The sequence below is a fragment of the Gossypium hirsutum genome, chromosome A09 (assembly GCF_007990345.1).
Source record: "Gossypium hirsutum isolate 1008001.06 chromosome A09, Gossypium_hirsutum_v2.1, whole genome shotgun sequence".
NCBI lineage: Eukaryota > Viridiplantae > Streptophyta > Magnoliopsida > Malvales > Malvaceae > Gossypium > Gossypium hirsutum.
This window is the reverse complement of record NC_053432.1, coordinates 77,766,857-77,792,317: the sequence shown is the minus strand read 5'-3', so window position 1 is coordinate 77,792,317 and position 25,461 is coordinate 77,766,857. Positions and strand designations below refer to the sequence as shown.

General features: G+C 35.0%; 3 protein-coding genes across 4 annotated transcripts; 1 reads left to right on the top strand and 2 right to left on the bottom strand.

Annotated features, from left to right (window-relative positions):
- Nucleotides 1-333: 333 nt before the first annotated feature.
- Nucleotides 334-7,164, bottom strand: LOC107942410 (V-type proton ATPase subunit B 1). The gene is made up of 15 exons (XM_016876071.2): nt 7,013-7,164; nt 5,630-5,696; nt 5,366-5,421; nt 5,168-5,266; nt 4,947-5,006; nt 3,478-3,589; nt 3,168-3,376; nt 2,703-2,831; nt 2,428-2,565; nt 1,990-2,140; nt 1,809-1,891; nt 1,387-1,434; nt 1,240-1,293; nt 1,060-1,143; nt 334-959 (listed from the first exon to the last, which is right to left on the bottom strand). The coding sequence occupies exons 2-15, from the start codon at nt 5,685-5,687 to the stop codon at nt 774-776; spliced, it is 1,467 nt and encodes a 488-aa protein (XP_016731560.1). The 5' UTR covers nt 5,688-5,696; nt 7,013-7,164; the 3' UTR covers nt 334-773.
- Nucleotides 7,165-8,832: 1,668 nt separating this feature from the next.
- Nucleotides 8,833-17,761, bottom strand: LOC107942412 (golgin candidate 2). Of its 2 annotated transcripts, none has more exons than XM_016876073.2 (10): nt 17,274-17,761; nt 15,952-17,091; nt 14,768-14,878; nt 14,588-14,653; nt 14,061-14,118; nt 12,441-12,493; nt 12,202-12,294; nt 9,925-10,050; nt 9,350-9,397; nt 8,833-9,263 (listed from the first exon to the last, which is right to left on the bottom strand). In XM_016876073.2, the coding sequence occupies exons 1-10, from the start codon at nt 17,325-17,327 to the stop codon at nt 8,919-8,921; spliced, it is 2,094 nt and encodes a 697-aa protein (XP_016731562.1). In that variant the 5' UTR covers nt 17,328-17,761; the 3' UTR covers nt 8,833-8,918. The 2 variants fall into 2 exon arrangements, with proteins under 2 accessions (XP_016731562.1, XP_016731563.1); XM_016876074.2 differs by having other exon boundaries at nt 14,588-14,647.
- A 1,995-nt stretch (nt 17,762-19,756) lies between these two features.
- Nucleotides 19,757-21,645, top strand: LOC107942409 (tubulin beta chain). The gene is made up of 3 exons (XM_016876070.2): nt 19,757-20,204; nt 20,295-20,564; nt 20,652-21,645. The coding sequence occupies exons 1-3, from the start codon at nt 19,811-19,813 to the stop codon at nt 21,323-21,325; spliced, it is 1,338 nt and encodes a 445-aa protein (XP_016731559.1). The 5' UTR covers nt 19,757-19,810; the 3' UTR covers nt 21,326-21,645.
- Nucleotides 21,646-25,461: the final 3,816 nt, after the last annotated feature.

Here is a 25,461-nt window from a genome sequence, read left to right as displayed (position 1 = left end):
TTATAATCCTTTCGGAAGGATCATCCTTCCGGTTGACCAACGTCTCACCACTTTCAATGCATCGTTGGTCATTTGATGGTTGAGCCTAAATCATGGCATAACCATAAGGTAGGCTTTTGATTTGTCTAATCATTGTTCTGATTAAACAAATGCTGCCTTTGGAGGTCGAGTTGACCTATACAGTGCTGCAGCCATTTTGTATGTATATAGTTGCTTAGGCTGCTTTGTCTCTTGTTTTCCATCTGTACTGCAATCGATGGGCCCGAGTCTTTGATAAATGAAACAATGTTTCTATGATTGCCCAAAAAGACAAAAAAAAAACATTATTCAAAATAACAGCACAAGTCGTCTACTGTCTCCCTTATTTTCATCTTCACATAAAAACCAATACAATACAAAGCAAAACTATGAAAATAAATAGAAGAGAAGAAAAGCAGCTAATGCAGTTGAGACGCACTGGTCTCGGTCAGTGTTTGGATATGGATATAGAAATCCAAATCTACTGAATTACAAAATGTTGAAAAAATAAATAGGAATATAGAATAACAAGTAACACAAGGGGGGCTTTACAGTTCCTCCTCTTAGGCCACCCTGGTTTCCTCTAGATAAAAGAAGTCATATTTGATCACTTGTTTTACTAGCCCAAGAGCTTTCATGGGGAAACCTAACTGGAATTCAACCATTATTATTCGAGCAGATGAAGCGGATGGTAAATAAACTTCTTTTAAACACTACCAAGGAGGAGGCAATCTAAGGGCATCACTTTGCCTCCTTCAATTACCTGCATCTCGACTGTAGTACTGGTCAAGAGTTTTCGCTGGTATACGGTGGAGAAGTTCACGAGGAAATATGCGAAGCAGAGTCCACGCCAGATCGAGTGACTGAAAGATGTTGCGGGTGTCATATGCTCCTTGGGTAACAAACTTCCTCTCAAATTTATCCAAGAACTCCAAGTATAGCTGTTATATTCAGGGACATCACATTAGGTTCTTTCTAAGCAAGTACTTTACCAAAAACTGATGCGTGAAAATTGAAGAGAAACTGGAAAAGAGAGCAAACCAGATCCTCAGAAGAAAGTGCTTCTTCTCCGACCACAGCTTTCATGGCCTGCACATCCTTACCGATAGCATAATTTGCATACAGCTGAAGGTGAAATGATTGGGAAACAAAAGCAAAGGTTAGATTCCTTAACATCAAATTGAGGATTGAAATTATACCACAACAACGATGCAATCAGACCTGGTTAGACACATCAGCATGATCCCTGCGTGTCATGCCCTCACCAATGGCACTCTGAGAAAATATATACATATAAAAGAAAATTGGTTACTCTTCATAGTAAGTTAAGATTTGTATAATTTCCATGTTGATGGATGCTATCCTCACCTTCATCAAACGAGACAGCGATGGAAGCACATTGATTGGTGGGTATATCTGTCCATTTAGGAAAGAAGAAAATATTAATTGACAGAAATCAACTTAATTGTTATTCATACAAAGAAGAAAAACATATACATCAAAATCCATTTTGAAAACAGAGGAATATTGTTGACTTGATATCAACCGGTAAAGCAAACAAGGTACAGAGCCATCAATCACACACTATGATGAGCCAAATTCAACCGAAGTCACCCTGAGAAATTTGCCAAGGAAATGGAAAGATAGAGAAAAAACAGTTCCAACATAAAAGACCATATTAACAACGAAATTTATGCATAAATTGACAAAAATCAAGGTGATAATTTGTGAACCTTCACGCATCCTAGATAAATAGGTTGATAGCTCGTACAGGCTAGTTTTGACATTACCTGTCTATTATGGAGCTGTCTGTCAATGTATATTTGCCCCTCTGTGATATATCCAGTAAGATCCGGAGTGGGATGTGTAATATCTGCCAAAAGAGATAAATAGAATCAAGTTGTGAATCAGAATTACCATTAAAGCAAGCATGGCAGTGCAAAAAGTAGACATAGCTACAAAAAGCATTACCATCATTTGGCATAGTAAGAATTGGAATCTGTGTGATAGAACCCTTTCTCCCTTCAATTCGTCCAGCACGCTCGTATATTGTGGCCAAATCTGTATACATGTACCCAGGATATCCACGTCTTCCAGGTACTTCTTCTCGGGCAGCAGAGACCTGCATTAGCAATAGTAGTTTGTCTCAAACATATGGCATAACATTCTATAGAACAAGATGAAATTAAGATAATTAGAGACAATAAACTTTCAACATTCAAATAAAAGCTTTGGGAGCTGCATAAATTTCTGAAATGCATGTATTAGATGTCCAGAATGTATGAGCAATCAGAATCAGAGATAGTGAAAAAATGATATATGCTTTCAAGCATCTCTGCTATCAACAGCTAGTAGTAGTACTGCGCACCAAAGAGATTGCACTAATGAGACATGGTTGTTTTTTGTTACCTCACGGAGAGCATCAGCATAAGAACTCATGTCTGTAAGGATCACAAGAACATGCTTCCCACATTCATATGCCAAGTATTCTGCAGTAGTGAGAGCTATACGAGGAGTAATAATACGTTCAATTGTGGGATCATTAGCCTGTAGAGAAGAAAGTAGAAGAAGCTAATTTCCAGCTATAAATTGATTTTTGAAGTAGATGCAACCTCTTAACCAACCCACTCTTCTCATTTTAAAAGGAAATGAATAAGGCCTTTGTATCTCAAATTGAATTATACCAGGTTTAGGAAAAGGGTCACCCTCTCCATTGAGCCATTTTCCTCAAAGTCACGTTTGAAAAACTGTGCAGTCTCCATGTTTACACCCATAGCCGCAAACACAATTGCAAAATTATCTTCTTCACCATCCTGAAATCAATCAGCTTCCTGTGAACTTATCAGAAGGTAGAAAGAAACAGCCATGTATAGGACAAAGGCCTCATGTTTTCAGTATTGAGAAATATTAGAGGCAACTGATAGCAACTAACACAACATGAAATTTTTTATTTTTGTATGTATCTTCAATTTTGAGTTCATTCTGAAGGGACAAGCAACCGGTTGTGACATATTACAAAATTAAAATGAGACTTGAAAAGAACTTCATTAAAATTTCATAGTTGATTTACAATTAGCACATTAACTCAATCAAACCATCAAGTATGTCACCTTATTACTAGGCAAGCAATATTAGAACGTGAACCTTACCTCAAGCAGATCTCCAGTCTTCTCCAAACGTTTCACCAAACCAGCCTGACGACAAATCTGAGCAGCGATTTCATTATGGGGAAGTCCAGCAGCTGAGAAGAGAGGGATTTTTTGCCCTCTAGCAATTGAATTCATGACATCAATTGTTGAAATCCCCGTCTGTATCATTTCCTCAGGATAGGTTCTCTCACTAGGATTAATAGAACTCCCTACAAAGTAAAAGATTAAAGGATAAGTAATGTAGCTAACAAACTACCGGTTGCAAGCAACTTATACTGTTCAATTATCATTTGGTCCACAACGCTCCTACCAGAGATATCCAAATATGCCTCAGGCAAGATAGGTGGACCATTATCTATAGGCTTTCCAGACCCATTGAAAATGCGCCCAAGCATATCCAAAGAGACAGGAGTTTTCAACACCTACAAAATAGAGTCAGGAGAAGGGATACAGACAAATAAGTTCAAAAAAGCAGAAAAATTCAAAGGGGGTAAAATAAATAGTTTTCAAAATGCACTCAAAACAGGCACTTGCCTTCCCAAGTTTTTTCTACCTTAGCTTCCTACTGGTTAATACAAACATTAGACACAATAATTGATTCACAACTCACAAGAACCAGGAAGTAGCAGACACCAATTCTAAAATAAGCTCAAAAGACATTGCAAAATGCAGTTGCTCTTTTCCTTCCTTTATTCTTTTTTTCCCCTACTTGTTGTACGTGCTTGCCTCAATACATTTGGGCATATTCCTCATTTACAAACTAACAAATAACTAGTAAAACCTCTACAGGGCATGGCAACTAAATTACACACATCATGATGCCAAGGGGCTTGTTTCTCTATGGGCATAAGAACAAGAAAGCAAACAAATGTTAGTATAAGCTGCCAATTCCTAATGATTATCATGTCCAAAAAACCAATAAACATAAACAATGGTCTAAAGGCTTGATTGCATAAACTTAACCTTATAACTAGAATGGTTGGAAGTGGAAAACAAAAACATTCCCAAGAAGCCCGAATAAGCTATGTTAGTCAAACTCGGATATAAGTGTTGGTTATGGGGTAAGCTTCTGACATGGGTATTTCCAATTTTTTTCTAAGTTTTTAATGTACATCTAAGATATCCCCTTACTCATGCCTAAATATGAGCCAGACATTGTTATTTGACAAGAGTTGGAGAAACATAGCAAATAAGTAACAGCCTGCTACTTATTAACATTTACAGAGGATGTGCCAATTACAATCAATGATTCCTCAATGGATATCACATGCTCAGTGTTCCATTCTTTTTAAGGATTACAAACCATGGTTCTAAGCAGAAATTAGATAGCTAACCTAACTATATACTAAACCTCTAATTAGAAGTAAATGCCAAACATTAATTTTATTCTAGAGAAATACATGGCCTGATGTCATAACCTTTAGAAGAAAAAATATTACAATATAAAAGCCAGTGTAATGCCAAAAGAGAACCTTAGCTCACCACAAGACAGAAAACGTCGACAAGGTCTAGTAATTGCAGGACTTAATTCCCTTTGGTCTACTAAAGAACCAGATATATCAAGATTCAAGAAACGTGTAAGCATGCCTGTTTAATGTCTAAATGCATACAATCAGACAAATGATGCCAATCGGCCATCTTAATTAAAAATTTCCCAACAGAAAGAAGCAGCTACTTCAATTAATTTCCAGGTGTGTTGAAGGTAAGCTATTTTCAAATCAAATTAGGAGATGCAAGAATAGGATTGAACGTAAAAGAGAAAATTAGGCCGTCACATACCTCTCCTGTAAATTGCACAGTTGTATATTTGTTGTCAATTCCAGATGTTCCTTCAAAAACCTAGCCAAGGTGACATATAATTAGAGCTATGAAGGATAAAAGAATATGCTATTAGTGAAGTTGCAGCACCAGACATTATTCCTTTTTGCATGATATAAAGGTGCATATAATAGGAATTCATAGTTACAAAGGAAAGGTAGAGAATTTTAGACAGAAAATACCTGAACAACAGCTTTTTCTCCATCAACTTCAAGGACTTGACCACGTCTGGTTGTCCCATCCCCTAAACGAATATTAACAATTTCTTGATATTTTGGTCCCTAGAAAAAGCATGAAACCTCAAACAGTAAGAAGTTGAAATTGAAACTAAACAAGCTTGAGAATGATACCGGATAATGAGTGAGGAAAACAGAACTTGCCTTCACTTTATCAAGGATTACTAAAGGCCCAGCAACTCCAGAAACAGTTCTATATTCTGTAATCAACTCAAGAAAAGTAATATAATTATTCTTTTAACTTTACCAGTTTCTTTCATGCAATAAATCCTGCTTGTCACAATGCATATGGCAGTTCTCAAGATTAGACAGAGCATTCAATACATAGTTAAAACATAAACCACTCAAAGAAAAGCAAACAAAGTTTCCTATGATGATCATGCAACTAGTTTAAAGCAAGTAGTTTACCCATGCCAATCTCCAGTGTCCCCTCCTCCATACCGTTAGTGTTTTCTGCCATACCCATTTTGTAGTTCTGTCAAGAAAGAAAGCCACAATGAGACAGAAAATTCATTTCTGGGCAGGAAATGCAAAAAGTAAAGAAAATAATTAAAAAAGTAATTGTAATTTCATTCTCAACTGCTTCAGAAAGAAAATATAGAAGCTTTAAGCTTGAAATTTTGTTAAACGTATCAAGCTTCATTCTCTAAACCACTCTAGCGAATTCCATAAGCTTGAAAAGTAGTTAAACAGTGGGGATTTGTTGGATTATTGATTTTTATACTTGGGCTTTTTGCTATTTCTTTGAGTATAACAGCAAATGAATCAGTAGAAAGCAAAGTTGCAATTGATTTAAAACTATTAAATGTCTAAATATAACAGCAGCTATAGATTAAGGTTCTTTATACGATACAAGTAAAAAAGCATTTTATTCTCCTAAAGATTCATTGTCATTTCAAAATCTTCAAAAATACTGTTTCCATTTGTATCTAAACACATTTTCCTTTTTTTTTGGGGGGGGGGTGGGGATTATCATAAAATAAATCACGAATGACAAAAATAAAGGAGCACGACAGAGAATTCACAACCTGAAGATTAAGTAGTACAAGTAACAAATCAAGCCGCACCTTAAAAGTAAATGGATTCCACTAATCTTCATGTAGAAGAAAATTACTAATGGAAGCATTGCTTAAGAAAAAAAAAGGTTCCCTATTTATGTAGAAGAAATGGATTTCATTAATTTTCAAATTCATCTCAATTACATAGTTTGCTACACTTGAAATCCATTCAATAAAATGGCTTCCTTTAATCTTTAGTTATTCCAAATACACTGTTAATACTAATCAGAATCTGGAGTCTATTATTTATCAAAATGCAGTAATCACGTCATTCTAAATTCACAAAAATCAAACCAGTGCTTCCATATAAAGCGGACTTGACTAAACTACTGAGATAAACTATAGATCATGAAACCTCAGTTATCAGAAATGGTTCAAACCAATTAGAATTGAAAACTAGAGTTCCTTTTATATTTAATTCCCGTGTCCAGAGAGAAACTAAGCACCGAATGAAACGTCCTTTGCAAATATAATTAAGAAACAAGAAAAATAAAAACTTCTCATATTAAAAATAGATCAAAATTAGAAAAAAAAATTAAACAGAAAGGAAAATTAAACAACGTAAAAAATGTAAATCGGTAGGACGAACAGATCGAATTAGAATGGAACTGAATCCAGTACGATTCATTTAAAGGAATTGAATTGAAGGAAATTGTAATTAATTGAATGGAAAATGATATTTGAAACAAAAAGAAAAGCAAAAAATTGAAAATAAAAAACAAAAGGAACTTACATTTTTTGTGTTTTTCTGTTTCACAAGAAGCAGGGAAAGAAAGAGACAGAAGGGGATAAACTACAAAGTGAGATCTACTGCAATTTGCGGACCATAAAATCAAATATGAATTTTTTTTGTTTGGTAAACTATACCCTGTGACTCTAAAATAGGTTTTTTTCTCAATTTAGTCCCTCTAAATAAGATATTTGTACGAATTAGCCACTACCGTTAAAATTTAGTTCTCTTTTATCGGATTAGAGATGTGGCACGTTAGCCCGTTGAGTGACTAATATATTTCAGTTTTTGTTGAGTCAAAAGATTAAGGGCTTTTTATAAAGTTTAGGGGAAAATTTTAGACTAACTATAAAGAGGTCTCTAAACTTTAGTCAAAAGTCAACAAAAAATGAAACATGTTAGTCACTCAAGAACAAAAATTTTAACAGCAGTGACTAATTCATATAATTATCTTATTTTGAGTGATTAAATATAATAAAAAACTAAAGTGATGAAAATAGGATAGCCATAAGTGTATTTTTTTACTAAATAATAGTAAATAATCATTAAATATATTTATTTATTGCTTACGGCGATATAAATGGTAATAATCTAACGAAAAGAAAAGGTTAACAGAAAGTCTCTCTACTCTTCATGAAATTATAACTTAATCCCTATATATCTATTTTTAAGAATTTAATTTTTTAATTTTTAAGTTTTAAAATTTAGTTTTAACTGTTAAAAGTGTTAAAAATATTTTGTTAAATTTAAATTTATTATAATGTTATTTTTTAATTCTATCAAATTTAATTTTTTTAATTAAAAAAATAATTTTAATAAAAAATAATAATAACATTACTAATTAAACCTAAATTTTAAAATATAAAATATAAAATAACTAAATTCTTAAAAATAAAAATGTAAAAATTTAAATTTAAATTTATAAACAATATATGAGCTTATGACACATTTTAATCAAAAGAAAAAACCACTGGGGTGTACTATTTTTTTAAGGTGGGTTTGGAAAGCAACTAATAACAACGAGTAATTAGATTTAGAGTTAACTATTTTTTAATTGTATTTTGCTGTACGTATAAATTAAAATATATTTTAGGAGAACTAATTAGTATTTTCAAACAAAAAAATGATTTTGTGTATTATGCATATAAGCATTTTCAAGAAGTTTTATAATACTATTTTATTTTACTTTAAAAATATTATTTTGCTTTAATTTAATAAACTAATTTCATCAAATCCACATTAATATAAAATGCAAATTAATTTAAAAATTCAAAATATTTTACGTTAATATTAAAGTAAACAACTTTTATGGGTAAAAAGTTAAGCATAAGAACTTGTTTAAAAAGGTATATTAGTTTAAAATATATTAACCTTTCAATTAAATCAATTTAATTTCGAGTACTTCTCTTTAATTCGAATTTAAAAAAAGTTTAAATTAATTTAAATTCGTATTCAAATAATCAAACATTTTTTTTTAGATTAAGATGAAGACGACCCAGGACTCGATGATAGGGCACTCAATCCATTTGTAGGGAGTAAAGGAGAAAGATTTGGTTCAGACACTTGACCTACATAAATACAAATGTTGTTAAAATTTAACAATTTTTTTTTTCTAATAATATATTAATCCCGAGATTAATATCGACTAAAAAGTTAATATCTTTGACAGTCTACATGTGGCTCAGTTGACTACTTGATTCAGGCAATGAAAAATTCATTCCCATGCAAGTATTTGACTTCATTGATTGGTTAATTGATTGCTAGTAATCGTCTATACTCAAACGTGGTTCTTGTGTAGATTTAATGTTGCCAAAAACTGCACAAATTAAAAATTTATTACACCCTACACATAGATCTCTTGAAAGTAGTGTCAAGAAATACAGAAATTACAAAATACACACCTACACTTCTATTGATATTTACCAAGGGACATTACAGCACCAGATCTTTCCTCATCTGATGGTCGGGAATGTGACATTAGAATATATATGACCCAAACGTGAAGGCAAATGAGGTATACCAAAGACCAAACTTTTGCTGTTGCATTTCTTCTTAAGAATATTGCACCTGCCAAAAATATAGCATCCAACTGCTTAATCGTTGATCCAAGTTGCCGTTTTCCGGAACGAATTTTGTCTTTGAGAACAGGATTCAACTTTGAACTTGAGAGACCCCATGTTCCTAATTCCAAATCACTTGATGTGGCATTATTCATATTCGTGGACTTGCCCTCTTCCAGTATCCTTGAAACTGCCTAAAGAAGTTCACAAGTACAAATTACAAGATCAGTGGATCAGTTCTGAAAAAACAGTAATGCTAATTAATTCATAAACTAGGTACCTCAATTCTAAATGACAATGTCGCCTTTTCCGAGGATAGTGCCTCAACCTGCAGAAGAAAAACAGAGTGGACGAATGAGTCTAAAAGAAAGATTGCTATTTAATCTAGCGAGGAGCTTAACAAATGAAGTAACTCTTCAATATCAATTTGTTTATTCATGTTATTCAATAAATGCATGCATTTCACCATTTGGCATCGGTGTTGCAGAATTGAGTTATTGCAGAAAGATGCTTGGGTTAATCATTCCACAGATTTTGGCAAGTGACCAATTAATATTTGGAGCCAAAATTAATTGTTTCTCTGCTAATGTTTGTCATCCTGCATGCTATAAAGTCAACAAATTTAAGCTAAAGTAAAGCAAAATAAAATAGTAATTCACATCTTTGCCTTAAAGCTGAAAACATTTTATGTACGATATAATATACAGACACACAAACAGATATATTACTTATTAGGTTGCTAAGGTTCACTCTGTCCTTGCACTTTAAGCACCTAATGCTTACTAGACAGGAAAAACATCAATGTTACACTTATTAAGCAGAATCATTCACAAGCACAAAATTTGAAGGACAGACCTGAGCTTGTTTCTGAATTAAATGATCAGTCAGCAGTCCAAGCCTTCGTTTCAGCTCAACTTCTACTTCTGTTGGGTCCTCCACAGCTTTCCTTGTCAATTCAATGCTTGCCTCCAGTTGTCTTGCCTGTTTGTAACAAGCAAATCAAATTGAAGTACAAAAACACCTAAAACCATTCCATGCTAATAGAGTAATAATAGGCTATATTTCTTTTCAGAAGAAAAAGGTCATTGTACCTTATTAAATTTCTTAGATAAACCCCTACATTTGTATTTCTACCGTACCAAACTCAACCCTTTAAGGACTATTTTTGTTTAACAGAACCCTGATCAGGATGGAAACCAATAAAAATCTGTTATCTTAGCCATATCAGCATCTATGACACCATTTACCTTGCCATATCAGCATTTACAAAGGCAACATATGTGGCTAAATAAGGGATTTAAAGATACTGTTGTGGCATCTGCATGCCATATAAGCTAGGGCTATAAGCCAAATAAATGCCAACTTAGGATGAATTTTCATATGTTGCCATGTAGATGCGTATGTAGCGAAGACAATGACCATGTAGATAGCTGATCTGCAAAAATAAAGTACTTAAACAACTTTATCAACAATACAGACCTAATTGAACATAATAATGCCTTAAGGTCTTAAAAGGCTACAAGGAAGATTAGGAATTTATCTGGGAAATTGGGGAATGTACAGTGTTGTCAAGGCATTGTGCCTTAGCACCAAACATCAAAAGCACTTCAAACCCTTTTGAGGGAGGCGCACACCTGGTGCACCTAAGTTCTGGTGGGTGCACATTTTTTCCTAATGCAAGAGCAAAAAAAAAAAAAAGCTTACCCAATCGAAATTCTATTTAATGTCTTTTACTTTCATTAGCTTTACTTTACCAGTAAGATAGGTGATAATATCAAAATCTCTACTTCTCAATATTTATGTATTCAGCAACAAACACAAAACTGTAAGGAAATCATGGATATGGCCCAACAAAAGAAAGAAAATGAAAATTTTGCATGTTTAGTAGATAAACTGAATCATTCTTTAGAGTTTATTATCATAATTATATATCTTATGCTTATTATATATATGCACACAAAAACACACACATGTCTATATTATGCCTTCACTCAAGTCAGCACATTTTTTGCATATTACACCTCAAGCAATATAAGGTTTCTAGCACCTAAGTGCACCATTCACCCTTGATACCACTTGGAATGCATCTAGACTTTTAATACTTTAGCCAATACATAAAGGATTGAGTGAGTTTGCCTCTAAAGCTTTGCTAATTATCAAGGATAGAAATGAGTGGTGATAGAAAATTTGTTAACCAAATGGTTAAGATTCAAAACCACTTTCTTACTTTGAAGCTTAACCATTAAATTAACAAATTTTCCATCCTCACTCCTTTTCATCCTACATACCAAGCAAAGACTTACAGCCAAGTTCTCGAAATTAATTTGTGAATTATAAAGACACCACAAATGATAATAAAAATATAATAAACAAGATATATTTATCTGGGCACACCTTATCAAAATTGATGTTCTCTCTGCCTCTTGCATCTGAGTTTTGACCCATCTATGTCTTTCTTAGAGAAATGACTTTTCTAACATAACCACTAGTTAAAAGTCAACATGGATTTTTTGTATGCATAAACTAAAGGCTACTTGCACACCTTCCCTCGTGTCCCAAGTTCTACAACTATTACCACTTCCTTTCTCCTACAGGTACAAAAAGAATCCTCTCTGTTGTCCTATATAAGTTTTAAGCTTTGACTTTAATTTATACATCAACATTCAACATCATCTTCTAGCTTTTTGGAGTTGTTCGCTACAAGGATATGCAATGCTTAATTTTCCCAAAGTGGGTTTAAAAGGAAAAGTGGGAAAGATGATATGGCTTAAAAAAGAACAGGTATTTTGCTACTTTTAAGCGCCCAAAAATCAATTTAAAAATGGGCCTCACTCCTACAATGTAGGAACAGGAATGACTAATATGACCTTAATTCTATATGCTAGATTTTTCATATAATTTTAGTAACTAAATGGATACAAATGCATGACTGAGCACTATTAAGTTGAGAGATGTTGATCTTTATATCCATATTACTACTTGTCCATCCTAGTAAAAAAAGGAACATGCAGCTAACAATGGCTGAATGGCGTAATTGAACTTTATGTAACTTGCCATATCATTGCAATTTATATAACTGAATGTGAACATCTAGAGAGGGCAAAAAGAGAGAGAATAAGAAAGAAAGCTAGCCTTGTCTTGCAACTGTCCAATTTTATCAGCGACAAGAGAGTACTCTGCCTCGAGGATTTCACATCCAAATTCAATTCCCTTTGATGCTGCTAACTACAACATTTTAAAATTAAAAGTTAACAGATAAGATTATCCAAAGAATCCTTTGATACAAAGTATTTTTGCTGAAAATGCTAGATTATAGCAGTCTCTGTAGTCAGTATTTTATAGATCCAATATGATACGAGGAACTACTTAACTTGGTTCAGATTAGTTCCACTCTGATGATTACTGGCAATCCTCCTCTTTAGTTCTACAAGGTGAAAAAGAAGTATAAGTAACTTGTAAAGTCCAATAGAAATAGGTCCTTATTTCAGCATACTATTAGTCAAGAGACTGCTTATGACATTCCCTAGGCCCAAAAAGCAGGAGTCTCATGCACCACACAAGCCCTTTAACCTCTTAGCCCATACTATTTTGGTAGTTCAATCGCAAAATTTATGTGTCTGTATTTCCAGAATATGAATGTGTGACTTGTTATAATTGATTCTATTGACAGCACAAAAGAATGGAGCTCTCATCTCAACAAGATAATTATCTTGTTCTCAGCGAGTATACGATATATCCAAGAGTTGTTGCCCTAAATTATAACAATTAGATGTAAGCAACATCATCATTGTCAATATGAAAAATAAAATGCATTTAAAACATTTCCATCTATTCAAGTTATTGAAAAGACACTACTATTGAATACCAAAAAAGCCAGAAAATCTAATTAAAATTAAATTTTGCCCAAAAAAGAAAAGAGAAAACTGCAGTGAGGCTTAAAAGATTTTGCATCCCATCATTTAAGAACCAACAGTTAACCACTCTCAAAGGACTTGAAGATTCTTATGTGAGCGAATTATATTCTCGAGAGAGAAGGTGAAAAGTGAAAACAGATCAGGGAAGAGCTATTGGGTAACAATCAAATCTAGTCTCTTCAGTTGGGTAGTAGCAAAAGCGAGGACAAAGATTGGTTGCAAGGGAGCAATTAAATCCAAGATTGGGGCATTATTGAGATAGAAAAGAAAGATCAGATCAAGGAAAAGAGAAAAGGATCAGCCACAACACAACAAAGAAATGGGGTGAACAAGTTAATTGTGTTAGATTGGTAGGTTCAAGTAGTAACTCATAGTTAAATACTGCTTCTCAAACCTCAAGTGGTAGTTTATTCCACCACAAACCACAAGGTGCTTAATTGTAAAATAAATTAAAATTAATTTAATAAAAAGGGAAAAGATGATGCAGGAAAGAAAATAGAGTTCCAAGTTACAATTGGTAAGAAGGAAAAAAACAGCATTTTGGAGGGCTCCCACCCCCTAATAAGCAAAAAGACACCCTCAGATGTCAAAACTAAACCTGATATGTCTCCCCTTGTTCTTTTTTTTTTTTAAGAAAAAGAAAAATGATTTCTACCTTGAAGATCCTTTTTGTAACAGTGATTGGTTTTAATTTAATGCTTGGCAATTGACACTTTGGAAAGAACTCTAAAAAATAGCTTAGTCTTACACCAAAAGCACCTGAAACCTAAAGTTTCAGGTCTGTATGAAGTTCCATTAATTTTTAATTTTTAATGATCAGTTAGCTTCAAAAAATAACTTTTCACTGTGCCAATTCCCATCAACCATAAGAGGATTAGTAGCCAAAATGTTATCACAACTCTAGATGCAACAATAAATATTTAATTCTTTTTTGTTCTTTTTTCCTCCATAAACTCATTTAAGGCAAGTGGTTTTATATTTTCTTCTTTGTCCTCTTTATTGGGGTTGATGTTGGAAAAGAGAAGAGGTTCTTCCACACACACTTTAAAGAAACTCTCAGATCAAGATAAAAGATACCTTCATGAGCTGCTTCTTCCAGCTCAATTTGTCGCCGGAGATCTGCTACCCGATTAATCTGGTCCAAAAGGCTAAAATGCAATGAGCACCATATATAAGGTTATGGCAGGATGAGGCTAGAAATGCTTCCATTGTGGTGTTAGTTACATTTAAAATATATCTATCAATTCCTGAAGTCATCAATTAGTAAATTGGTCAGGCCTAAGAACCAAGCCAGTACAAGACACTACTAGATCGATCACTCTAAAATTAATCCTGATATCAAAGCAACAGCATCGAGACTGATATACAAAACAACAGCACTGGTTTTCTTTATATTTCTCCTTTATGTGCTGTCTTTCTAACCTGTTATCTTAACAAGCATGGTTCAAAAACAAATTAACATATGGATAAAAACCAGACTTTAGAACCCAGGCACTAATGACATATCGTAAAGAGAGCAAAGAAATTTTCTGACAAATAAAAATTGAAAGAATGAAGAAAGGGGGTCAATCCAACCAGACAATTGATATTTAAAAGTATCATACCTCTACTTCAAGTCTCTTCTGTGCAGTAGCAAGTGATCTTGCAAGATCAGCATTAGTGGTCTGCAACTACTAGCAATATTAGAAACATGAATTTCTGTCCAAATGCAATAGACCAACAAAAATATGGAGAAAATTGTTTAAGAAACGTGAAGTCGCGATCTAAAACCATTGTTGCAGCACCTCTAGCTTAGCTAATCGCTGAAGAGCTTCCATTCTAGTATCATTATGTTTCTGCTTTTCTAGCTCAACAGCATCCATCATTTCCATTGTAGTAGTCTGCAGCTCTGAAGCCTGACGGAAGTAAGAAGATTACAAGCCATTAATGCTAGAATTGAACATTGGACAGACAACTTCAACCACAGAGCAAGGGAAGGGAATAGAAAGAAGTAGAGGATAAAGGGAAATAAGGAATGAAAATCAAGTAAAAGGACAAAAGGAAAAAACTAAGGATAGAATTCAATGCTCAAATCTCAATATTCATAAACCAAATATACTGCCAACACTTTTTTGGAGCAGAGGTTGAGGCTTCTGTTGGCACCCAGGGACTAGGGTTCAAACCCTGGTATTGTCATCCCCCTCCCCCATATTGTAATTGTACCCAAAAAAAGAAAAAAAATTGAATTATGTACTTAATACAAAATAGACTACTCTCCGAACCATAACATGGATACCAAATACAAAATAAAACCATGATCTAACTATAATAATTCCTTAAATAGTAAAAATAATTATAAAGCAATATACGAAGATGATAAAATCCGTGGATAAGCATGATTTTTTTCCACTTCAACTTGGTAGGCATTTAGAACTTGCAAGCATAAACTTATGAGAGGAAAACTGAAGGCACACATCAAATTAAGAAAGGAAAACAGAAGGCATCACAATTTTTATGTAGCTCAGATAGAGCTGCTAATCTTAATGAAAGAAAGAGGAAAAGAAGAATCTAGAACTGGCTATACTTCCAGGCTTTTCTATTCCTGCTACATTGTAGATTCAAATCTTAAAGGCATTGAAGCAAATGGGGTGAGTAACCTCTAGAGAAGTCAAACACTCTATTACTAACAATATAAAGAATTTGTTTGGTGGCACCCGCAGCCCTAGTTTTGTTTGTTTCCAATTGCATGCCACTACGGTCAGCCCCTAATCACCCAACCCTCTATTACAAAACAAAGCTTAATGCATCATATTTTTCTTGTGAACAACAAATTTCTGGTAGTATTTCATTTTCAAAGTGTATAACCTGGATATTTTCGGAGAAAAGAATCCTGATGGTCAGAACAAAATATTTCCATATCAAACTCAACAAAAAAAGAAATAAAAATGAATGCGTGCATATAATATTGAAAAAAGCCATGAAATATTACCTCTTGTGCATGTTGCTTGGCTCCTTCCTCAAGTATTTTCTCCAGGCTCTGTTTCTCTCCTTCCAATCTGGCAACCGTATTCTCTCGTTCTTTGATAGCATCCACAGCTTTAACTGCTGCTCGCTCAGCCATAAGCCTCTCCTTCCTCTTCCTCCTTTCCTCCCTCTCATGTTCACTTTCAGAGTCAGATGCTGAGCCAGAATCTGGATCCAAATCAGAGCTTGCATCACTTGATGGCTGAGAGGCCCCTTTTACACCATCAAAGCCTGAACTTCTGGATGAGCCAATGGACTTGGATTTCCCACTTACAGTTGTTCTGAACTGACCATGAGCATCAGCAATTCCTATCAGCGCATCAGGTACCCCATCAACTTCTCCCAAATCCAACACCTTTTGGGTTGACTGGTTCTTGTTCGCAGACAGTGAAAACCCTTCCAAATTGATCAGAAGCTCTTTAGAATCCAATTTCCTATCATTTTCTTCATCCCTTGAATCTTTCATTTTCACCATAAAGCTTGCGGGAGTGTCCTTGTGATCCAACTCCAACTCCTCCGAATTCTTACCATCATTCTGTTTATCAACACTAGATGGCCTCACTGAAGCACTTGATTCTTCACCATTGCTCCGCTTACCATTCAACTTATTTCCCAAAACTATATCTGATCTCCTTACAGACTTACTGCCATTAACATTCCTCTTTTGTTTCCACTTCTCTTCCAGCAGTGACAAATGAGACCCTAAATGTCCTTTGGTCCCGCCATCTTTCTTCAATCTTCGAATCCCAAATACCCCATTAGTACTAGAACTCGTCCCCTGACTAGGTGTACTAAGAAGTTCAGTCCAATCACTATCCGTAAGCTTGGTATTAGGTTTCGATGAAGCTCTTGTTCTTGAAATTTCTTTTTCCCGACTCGTAATATTAACTGAATTGTAACTTTTACTATCATTATTATTACTAGGCATATTAGAAATGGGATCACTGAACAATTTGCCTTGATAATCATTATTATCTTGTGGTTTCCTTTTTAACTGATCCTTTAAAGATACACCCCCATTGGGTTTCGTTGGAGTGTCCAATGTAATCTCATCGGATAATTGCTTTTCATTCTTCCCAAGCGACTCCGCCGCTTGCTGATCGATCTGAATAGTCCATCACATAATGCAAGTTTCAAGTTACAACTACTCTAAATCAAGCCCATATTTTTTTTATTAAAAATAAAAATGGGGGGGGGCAATGAAATGAAACCAAATCAATAAAATTCAAAATGAACACTAAAAATGAAATTAAGAAAAAGAACTATGAAAAGGAAGGAAAAACTTGCCTGTTGAAGGAGAGTTTCAGCGACTTTGAGCTTGGAAGAGATCCAATTTGCCATATAAAGCTTGTTCCTTTTTCTTAAGATTAGATTAGCATAACGCCCGTTTTGGAGTAGGGAAGGAGGTGAAGGGGAGTAAATGCTGAAGGAACAAATTAGTGAGAGCGTGGGTTATTGCAGAAACAGAGGAGCAGCGCGGGTAACGTCGTTACGTAGGTTTGAAGTTTGAACGGTCGAAGGCTATAAATGCCAGCGTAATGGGTGTATGTCAGTATGTGATGGTGAAGGCCTGAGTTTATCGAAAAATGAATTGCACGTGAAAGCTCTACACCAACGACTGATCTCACGTGCGCGACTGTGACTGACTTCCGGCACCGGGCCGACCGCTCCTCTAGTAGGATGGACTGTTATCGTTTTAAAAGGTGTTAAATGCCACGATCCAAAATTGGCAGGGCTTATCCCGAGTTCGCCCGCTGAAATTTTTGTATTTTTTGTTGTTGAAATTCATCAATTTTCACATTTTTTTTAAATTATCAACTAGTGATTTTATTCTTATTTATTATTTAAATTATTTGAATTGTAAAATTTAATTTTATTTTATTTTAAAAAATAAAATTATTTATTTGATTTAATAAAAAATTAAATAATTTAATTCAATTAACTTTAAATTTTAAATAATTTTTTTCAAATCAAATCAAGTTTTATTTAGCTCTATTTAAGTAGAAATTCTCACATAATAATTACTCACGATAAAATTAAAATATTACATATGATAATCACGCATGATAAGACTCAAACTTGAATATTCAAAGTTTATTGTATTAACCTTTGTCAATAATACAAAAGTTTTATTGGTATTAAATATTTTTTTTGAAACTGCATTATATATTTTTTAAAGTATTTGTATATTAATATTTAGGGTTAATTCATTTTGTCCCTAAGCTATGATTGATATTTTAAATTAACATCAGAATTTTAAAATGTTGTAATTGAGTCTTCGTAGTGTTAGTGTCGTATCAATCAAGATTTTTCATTAACTTATTCATCAACTTGAGTATTAAATGCTGACTTGAATATGACGTGAAACATATTTAAAATACAATGATCAAATTTTAAACATGTGTACGTATCTAAAGAACAATTTGGGTGTACTGTGCTAAGAAAAACAAAAAAACCCTCTTAAAATTGAATGACATTGTTTATTTCTTAACCACATATGCTCTATGTCAAATCTAAGCTAACATTTTAATGCTTAAGCTTACAACTAGGTTAACAAAATAATTTAGTTGATATAATATTAATACTTTGATTACTTAATTAAAATATTGTAAAGTTTAAGGGTTAATTTGATATTTAAACCATAATTTGGAGAAGTATGATACAATTTAACCATTATAATATAATGGCTAAATTGAATTAAAATGTAAAAATTAAATATCAAATATGAGCATTATAATACTAAAAAAAAGAAAAAAAGTTACATATTCATGACCAGACTTGTTGAAGATTTGCTCAAATATTGGGAAGATTTAAATATCTAAAGTATGAAAACTTATGGTTTATAGACGTTAAAAAAAGTTTAGCAAATAAAAATGTGCCACATGGCATATACTTTTCCATTTTGACATCTCTCTCCATTTTTTTCCTTTTTATCATCCCCTTACACCAATCAAACTCCCCACCTTCCATAATTTATTTTATTTTTTCCTTCTTTCATCTTCTTCACTCCAACTCCATCGCCATGTTTTCCTTCTTTCATTGATATGATAAAAGGAATGAAGAAGATAACATTTATAACACTGATATGATAAAAGGAATGAATAAGATGTTTGATGCAGGATCTAATAAAGTCTAGGATGGTGTTGACTTGTAGATTTTTATGTTTTAGTTCTAGGGTAGCCCAATACCTATGCTTGGAAGCAGAATAATTTTCCATGACATCATATAGCTTACTTTTTCAATCAGGTTGTGCATATGTAGCTTACAGGGGGCAAGATTGCCTTTTTGGTCAACCATAAATTTAATTACCTTTGACCTTTATCAAATTAAATTATATTATTTTTGTCTTAATCAATCTAGTTATAATCGGATTCCAGTTGAAGGATTGTCTGACTTCCTTTATATTTTATTACTCTAATCACTGCCCACAATAAAATTTTAGGAGATATTAGGGGCGTCAATGTCATGTCAGTTTCGTCTAGACGACTGCCCATCATTAATTAACTAATAGAAACAGGCCTTACATTTATAAATAGCCGGCGACGCTCACTTAACCAACTCCAAATGGCAACTTTTAGTCATCCCCGAACCAAGCCATCTCACTAATTGACATACTTTCTCTCTCGGTGGTCGGACACCTCTTAGCCGTCGGATCATAATTTCCCAACCCCATCTTAACCCTTCATTTACAACTGAAAGGTGAAATACGTCTTTATTAATAGCTGCTCCATTCGCTTGCTATTTTCAAGCCCTCTAAGGGAAGCAGTTCTTTTTAGTAAACAAAAAACTTTTTTTTTTAAATTCCCATTTCACCCTAAGTCAAAATGCGTGAAATACTACACATTCAAGGAGGGCAATGTGGGAACCAAATTGGATCTAAGTTTTGGGAAGTTGTTTGTGGTGAACATGGGATTGATCCAATTGGTAAGTACATCGGAAATTCAGAGTTGCAACTAGAAAGAATGAATGTGTACTACAATGAGGCAAGTGGTGGCCGGTACGTGCCACGAGCCGTTCTCATGGATCTTGAACCTGGAACGATGGACAGTATTCGAACCGGCCCCTATGGGCAGATTTTCAGGCCTGATAACTTTGTTTTCGGCCAGTCCGGGGCTGGAAACAATTGGGCTAAGGGTCATTACACTGAGGGAGCCGAGTTGATTGATTCAGTACTTGATGTTGTTAGGAAGGAAGCTGAGAATTGTGACTGTCTACAAGGTTTCTTTTATTAGACTCTACCTTTGGTTCATTCATATTATCCTTTTTACCTATTTGCTCATTTGGCAACTTCTCTTGAGCCTTTTGCAGGGTTTCAAGTGTGCCATTCACTTGGAGGAGGAACAGGATCTGGAATGGGGACCCTGCTTATTTCAAAGATAAGAGAAGAATACCCTGATCGTATGATGCTCACATTTTCCGTTTTCCCATCTCCAAAAGTGTCGGACACTGTGGTTGAACCTTACAATGCCACTCTTTCAGTCCACCAGCTGGTGGAAAATGCTGATGAATGCATGGTTCTCGACAATGAAGCACTCTATGATATCTGCCTCAGGACTCTAAAGCTCACTACCCCAAGCTGTAACTAACTGAATTAACTCAATCATCTCATCTTTCCTTAATTTATGTTATGTGAAACCCCATCTGATAGATGTTTAATTTTTTCAGTCGGAGACTTGAACCATTTAATATCTGCAACAATGAGTGGTGTAACCTGCTGTTTGCGATTCCCGGGTCAGCTTAACTCAGACCTTCGAAAATTAGCAGTAAACTTAATCCCCTTCCCAAGGCTTCACTTTTTCATGGTGGGATTTGCTCCATTAACATCTAGAGGATCACAGCAATACCGTGCACTCACGGTCCCTGAGCTGACACAACAAATGTGGGATGCCAAGAACATGATGTGCGCCGCTGATCCACGCCATGGTCGTTATCTTACTGCATCAGCCTTGTTTAGAGGCAAAATGAGCACCAAAGAAGTTGATGAACAAATTCTGAATGTGCAAAACAAAAACTCTTCCTACTTTGTTGAGTGGATCCCAAACAATGTGAAATCCAGTGTTTGTGACATCCCTCCTGAAGGGGTTTCGATGGCTTCGACTTTTATCGGGAATTCAACTTCAATACAGGAGATGTTCAGGAGAGTTAGTGAGCAGTTTACAGCCATGTTTAGAAGGAAAGCCTTCTTGCATTGGTACACTGGAGAAGGAATGGATGAAATGGAGTTCACTGAAGCAGAAAGTAACATGACTGACCTTGTTGCAGAGTATCAGCAATACCAAGATGCCTCAGCTGATGAAGATGTCGAGTACGAAGATGATGATGGTGGTGCTGAGAATTGAAGATGCTCTAGTGAAGTTACGTGCAGCAATAAATTGGTACTGAAAATGTTGCTGAAAATCAAATGAATTGCCACTACCAGTGACGGATGCCTATGATTTTTTAGTATTTCCCTAAAGGCTTCCTCTCTTTAATTCAGCACTAGGAAGTTAGCAATGTTTCACTTTGTTATCCATTTATTGGTATAACTTTTGTTACTTATCTGAAGGGGAAGCCCCTTAATTTATGGCTTTATTCAGTTCCTGCTTTTGATGTGTGTGTTACTAATAGTAGTACTGAAACTTCTCAAACTATTAATTGCAATGCTTACAAACATTTGCTCATTGATTTTTTTCCCCACTCAATTTAACATTTCGTAAATCATAGTTACAACTATTGTAAACCATAGGCGAGAATTACATTGATCAAATAATGTTATCTAACATTAATAGGTGGATGAAATTTGAATAATTCAAACTAAAATATAAGGTAATACTCCTATTCATCATCTAATGTGTCAAAAAGTGTGCAACACAATTGGCCGACATATGAGTAAAAGTAAAGCAAATACAATCAAACATGTCACTAAGTATCAAGGCCTCCCTAACAATACGACCATAAAATGATAAGTCCATTAAAGGCACAACAAGGCCCTAAGACAACTCTAGAATAACCCCTCTGAAGGGCGTTCTAAATGGCGCATGACATAGTAAGAGCCTCGGGGGAAGGAGCATTAAAGGCACCCTTGATCTAACTAACAAAGCTGGTAAGCACCATTCCCTCATTACGTCACAAAATCGCTCTACAAGTAGCTGTCTCTGCCTCTCTATTCCAAGCCGCATCAATATTAATCTTGATGGTGTCTTCGCTCGGCGAATTGCACATAAGGTAAGTCTGTTGGCTTAAGTTCTAATATTTCTCTCAACTTTATCAATTTAGTGCTTGCTTTTTATTTATGATTCTCTAAAAAAAGCTAAACATATTTAATATATTAAAAAATTTAATAAGTCGATTGAAAAGTAGCTATATAACAGTGTTAAACATTCACTATAACTTCTATATTGAATTAAGAAGTGAATTATGAGATACAAAACTGTTGTAAAAACCTTACTTCCATGTATGCAGTATATGCACGTTATATAGAGATAACTGTCAACTGCTTAACAGAGTCTTAACTGCTAACTGCAATTAACTAACTTATTAGTTTTATTAGTTACTCTAACATTCTCCTGGCTTTTCTCTTGTTCTTTGAGAGCAGATGCAGTATCGTTGGACAACACACGAAGCGCCTGTCGAACAGAGCCAAATGTCTTGGGTGTGACTGGTTTTGTGAGGGCATCAGCAATCTGTTTGTCAGAAGGGACATAGTTGACCTGTAATGTGCCATCAAGCACTTTCTCTCAGACAAAGTGATGATCAATTTCGACATGTTTTACCTTAGCATGATGCGTAGGATTGGCAGCCACGGACACAGTAGACGTGTTATCACACCAAATTACAGGGGTTTGACAGGTGATCACTCCAACCTCTTCTAACAACTGTTTGATCCATAAGAGCTCAGACACACAATTGGCGAGACTTCTATATTCTGCCTCGGATTTTGATCTAGATACAACGACCTGCTTCTTAGAGCACCATGCAACGGGATTGGATCTTAGATAAACCACATAGCCAGTTGTGGAGCGTATGTCTTCAATTGAATAAGCCCAGTCAGCATTTGAATAGCAAGTGAGCTGAAACTAACTTTTTCAGTAGAAGAGTCCATGATTAATGATGCCAATGAGGTAGCGTAGAGCTCGCTTGACTACTCTCTAATGAACCTCTCTTGGAGCATTCATGTATTGACTTAGTTTGTTGACACAGTAGGTCAGGTCAGGTCGAGCGATACACATGTATTGCAGCTTGCCAATTATACTTCTACATAGAGAGCCATCAGCTAGAAGTAGACTCTCATCATCCGCCACCAATTTCGGGAAACTCACCATAGGTGTTGGTGTGGGCGCTGAAGCAGTCATGCCTGTTAGGGCCAAAATCTCATGAATATACTTCTGTTGGCTAAGAAACAGTCCTTTAGAGGATCGTTCAACAGTGATGCCCAAGAAAAAAGTAAGGGGTCCCATATCTTTGAGAGCAAACTTTGTATGAAGTAGTTGAACAACTCTGTCAATCTCTGAATTAGAACTACCTGTGTGAACAATATCGTCAACATAGACCATGAGTAACAGAATATTGTCGGATGCAGTACGTATGAATAGCTACAGATCCGCCTTGGCAGCACGAAAACCAAGTTGATCAACGAGATACTGTTTGAGTGTTTGGAACCATGCGCGAGGGTCTTGGCGCAGCCCATAGAGGGCTTTGTTCAGCTTACAAACAAGCTTCTCTCCATTAGGACCAGATTCTTCAAACCCTGGTGGTTGTTCCATGTAGATATCTTGAGCCAGCTCCCCGTTAAGAAAAGCATTGTTGACATCAACTTGTCTTAACGACCAGTTTTTCATGACTGAGATAGTAAGAACTATGCGAATGGTAGTAGCACGAACTACCGGACTGAAAGTGTCTTGGTAATCTAAGCCAGCATTCTGTGAAAACCTCTTTGCTACTAGAGGTGTTTTGTATTGTTCAACAGTACCATCTGCCCTTGACTTCACTTTAAAAAGCCACTTGCAACCAACAGCTCGTCTGTTTGCTGGTAAGGAGCACAACCTCCATGTGTTATTGTTAATGAGCGCATGTAATTCACTGTACATAGCAGCCTTCCAAGAGTCATGTGACATTGCAGCATGAATGTTGGTGGGGACATCACCAAGGGAAGAAGGTGCAATGGTTATATAAGCTTTTGGTTTAAATACATCGGTTTTGCCACGTGTGGCCATAGGATGAGTGTTACATGGAACAGGTAATAAAGGTGGATGATCGGGTATGGAGTTAACTTGTGGAGAGACGGATGAAGTAGAAGAAGAAATAGATGGGTTTGTATATTGAGGTTGAGGGTTAAGATTAAGTGAGGATATAGGTGAAAGAGGTCTACTATTGTGTGAAGTGATAAGTGTGGTGGGTGAGTGATTTGATGTTTGAACACAAGGAGTAGGTTCAATACAGGTTGCCAATAGGACAAGAAGCTTAGAGCTGGACTTTGGTTGTAGTAGAGAGCTAGTAGGCTTAAGATGGTTAATGTGAAAAGGGAACACTTTTTCATTGAAAGTGACATGTCGTGTAACATACACCTTTCCAAAAGAGTCTAGGCAGCGGTATCCTTTATGAGATGGAGAATAGCCTAAAAAGGTGCATGGAGTGGACCTGAACTGCAACTTGTGGTTATTATAAGGCCTAAGGTTAGGAAAGCACAGGCACCCAAATACACATAAGAAGGTATAGTGTGGTGTGGTTTTGAACAACTTTTCATGTGGTGAAGCATGGTTTATAGGATGGGAGGGTTATCTGTTAAGCAAGTATACTGCACTAGCAAAAGCATCACTCCAGTAGACTAGAGGCATAGAGGCATGAGCCAGCATGGAAAGCCCTGTTTCGACAATTTGCCTATGTTTTCGTTCAACCAAGCCATTTTGGGCTGAAGTATAGAGGCATGTGAGGCGATGCATGATCCCTTGTTGAGCTAGGTACCTTTTCAAAGCTTGAAACTCCCCACCACCATCTGTCTGTAGTGTTTTAAGTTTATGCTCAATGACTCTTTCAGTTTGTCTTTGAAAGTGAGGGAACACATAAAGAACTTCAGACTTGTTTTTCAAGGAGTAGAGCCAAGTATACCTTGTATAGGCATCTGTAAAAAGCAACATAGTAAAAATTAAAAAGTATACTTTTGGAATTAGTTTGATTGATCATATTTAATTTATTAAAAAGTGTTAAGTTTTTAGTATATTCACAATGTATTTTTTTTATTTCACAAGTAATTTTAAAATTATGTTATGTATCTCTTTTTAAAATATTTATTTTTTATTATTTTACTATGTTTTTATAGGAAACTTGTCAACCTAATGACCCTACTTTTGAAGTCTACAAGCTTCACTCGCAGTGTAACAATTATTTTCTCTACTAAAAATATTAAAAATTGAATAAATACATATATAATAAAACTTTTAATTTGCAGGTGATTAAGTGCTCTGTATTGATATTTAAAGTCTAAAGTTCAAGTCATGAT

What these genes read in the sequence shown, in the direction of transcription:
- LOC107942409 (XM_016876070.2), top strand. Translation starts at nt 19,811, where the DNA reads ATGCGTGAAATACTACACATTCAAGGAGGGCAATGTGGGAACCAAATT. An exon ending in GAATTGTGACTGTCTACAAG is followed by an intron (nt 20,205 to 20,294) that starts GTTTCTTTTATT and finishes AGCCTTTTGCAG; the next exon opens with GGTTTCAAGTGTGCCATTCA. An exon ending in AAAGCTCACTACCCCAAGCT is followed by an intron (nt 20,565 to 20,651) that starts GTAACTAACTGA and finishes TAATTTTTTCAG; the next exon opens with TCGGAGACTTGAACCATTTA.
- LOC107942410 (XM_016876071.2), bottom strand. Translation starts at nt 5,687, where the DNA reads ATGGGTATGGCAGAAAACACTAACGGTATGGAGGAGGGGACACTGGAG. An exon ending in TGACCCTTTTCCTAAACCTG is followed by an intron (nt 2,566 to 2,702) that starts GTATAATTCAAT and finishes TCTTCTCTACAG; the next exon opens with GCTAATGATCCCACAATTGA. An exon ending in TCTTACTATGCCAAATGATG is followed by an intron (nt 1,892 to 1,989) that starts GTAATGCTTTTT and finishes CTCTTTTGGCAG; the next exon opens with ATATTACACATCCCACTCCG.
- LOC107942412 (XM_016876073.2), bottom strand. Translation starts at nt 17,327, where the DNA reads ATGGCAAATTGGATCTCTTCCAAGCTCAAAGTCGCTGAAACTCTCCTT. An exon ending in CCAAGCAACATGCACAAGAG is followed by an intron (nt 14,879 to 15,951) that starts GTAATATTTCAT and finishes TACTTCCGTCAG; the next exon opens with GCTTCAGAGCTGCAGACTAC. An exon ending in TAATTCAGAAACAAGCTCAG is followed by an intron (nt 9,398 to 9,924) that starts GTCTGTCCTTCA and finishes TTTCTTCTGCAG; the next exon opens with GTTGAGGCACTATCCTCGGA.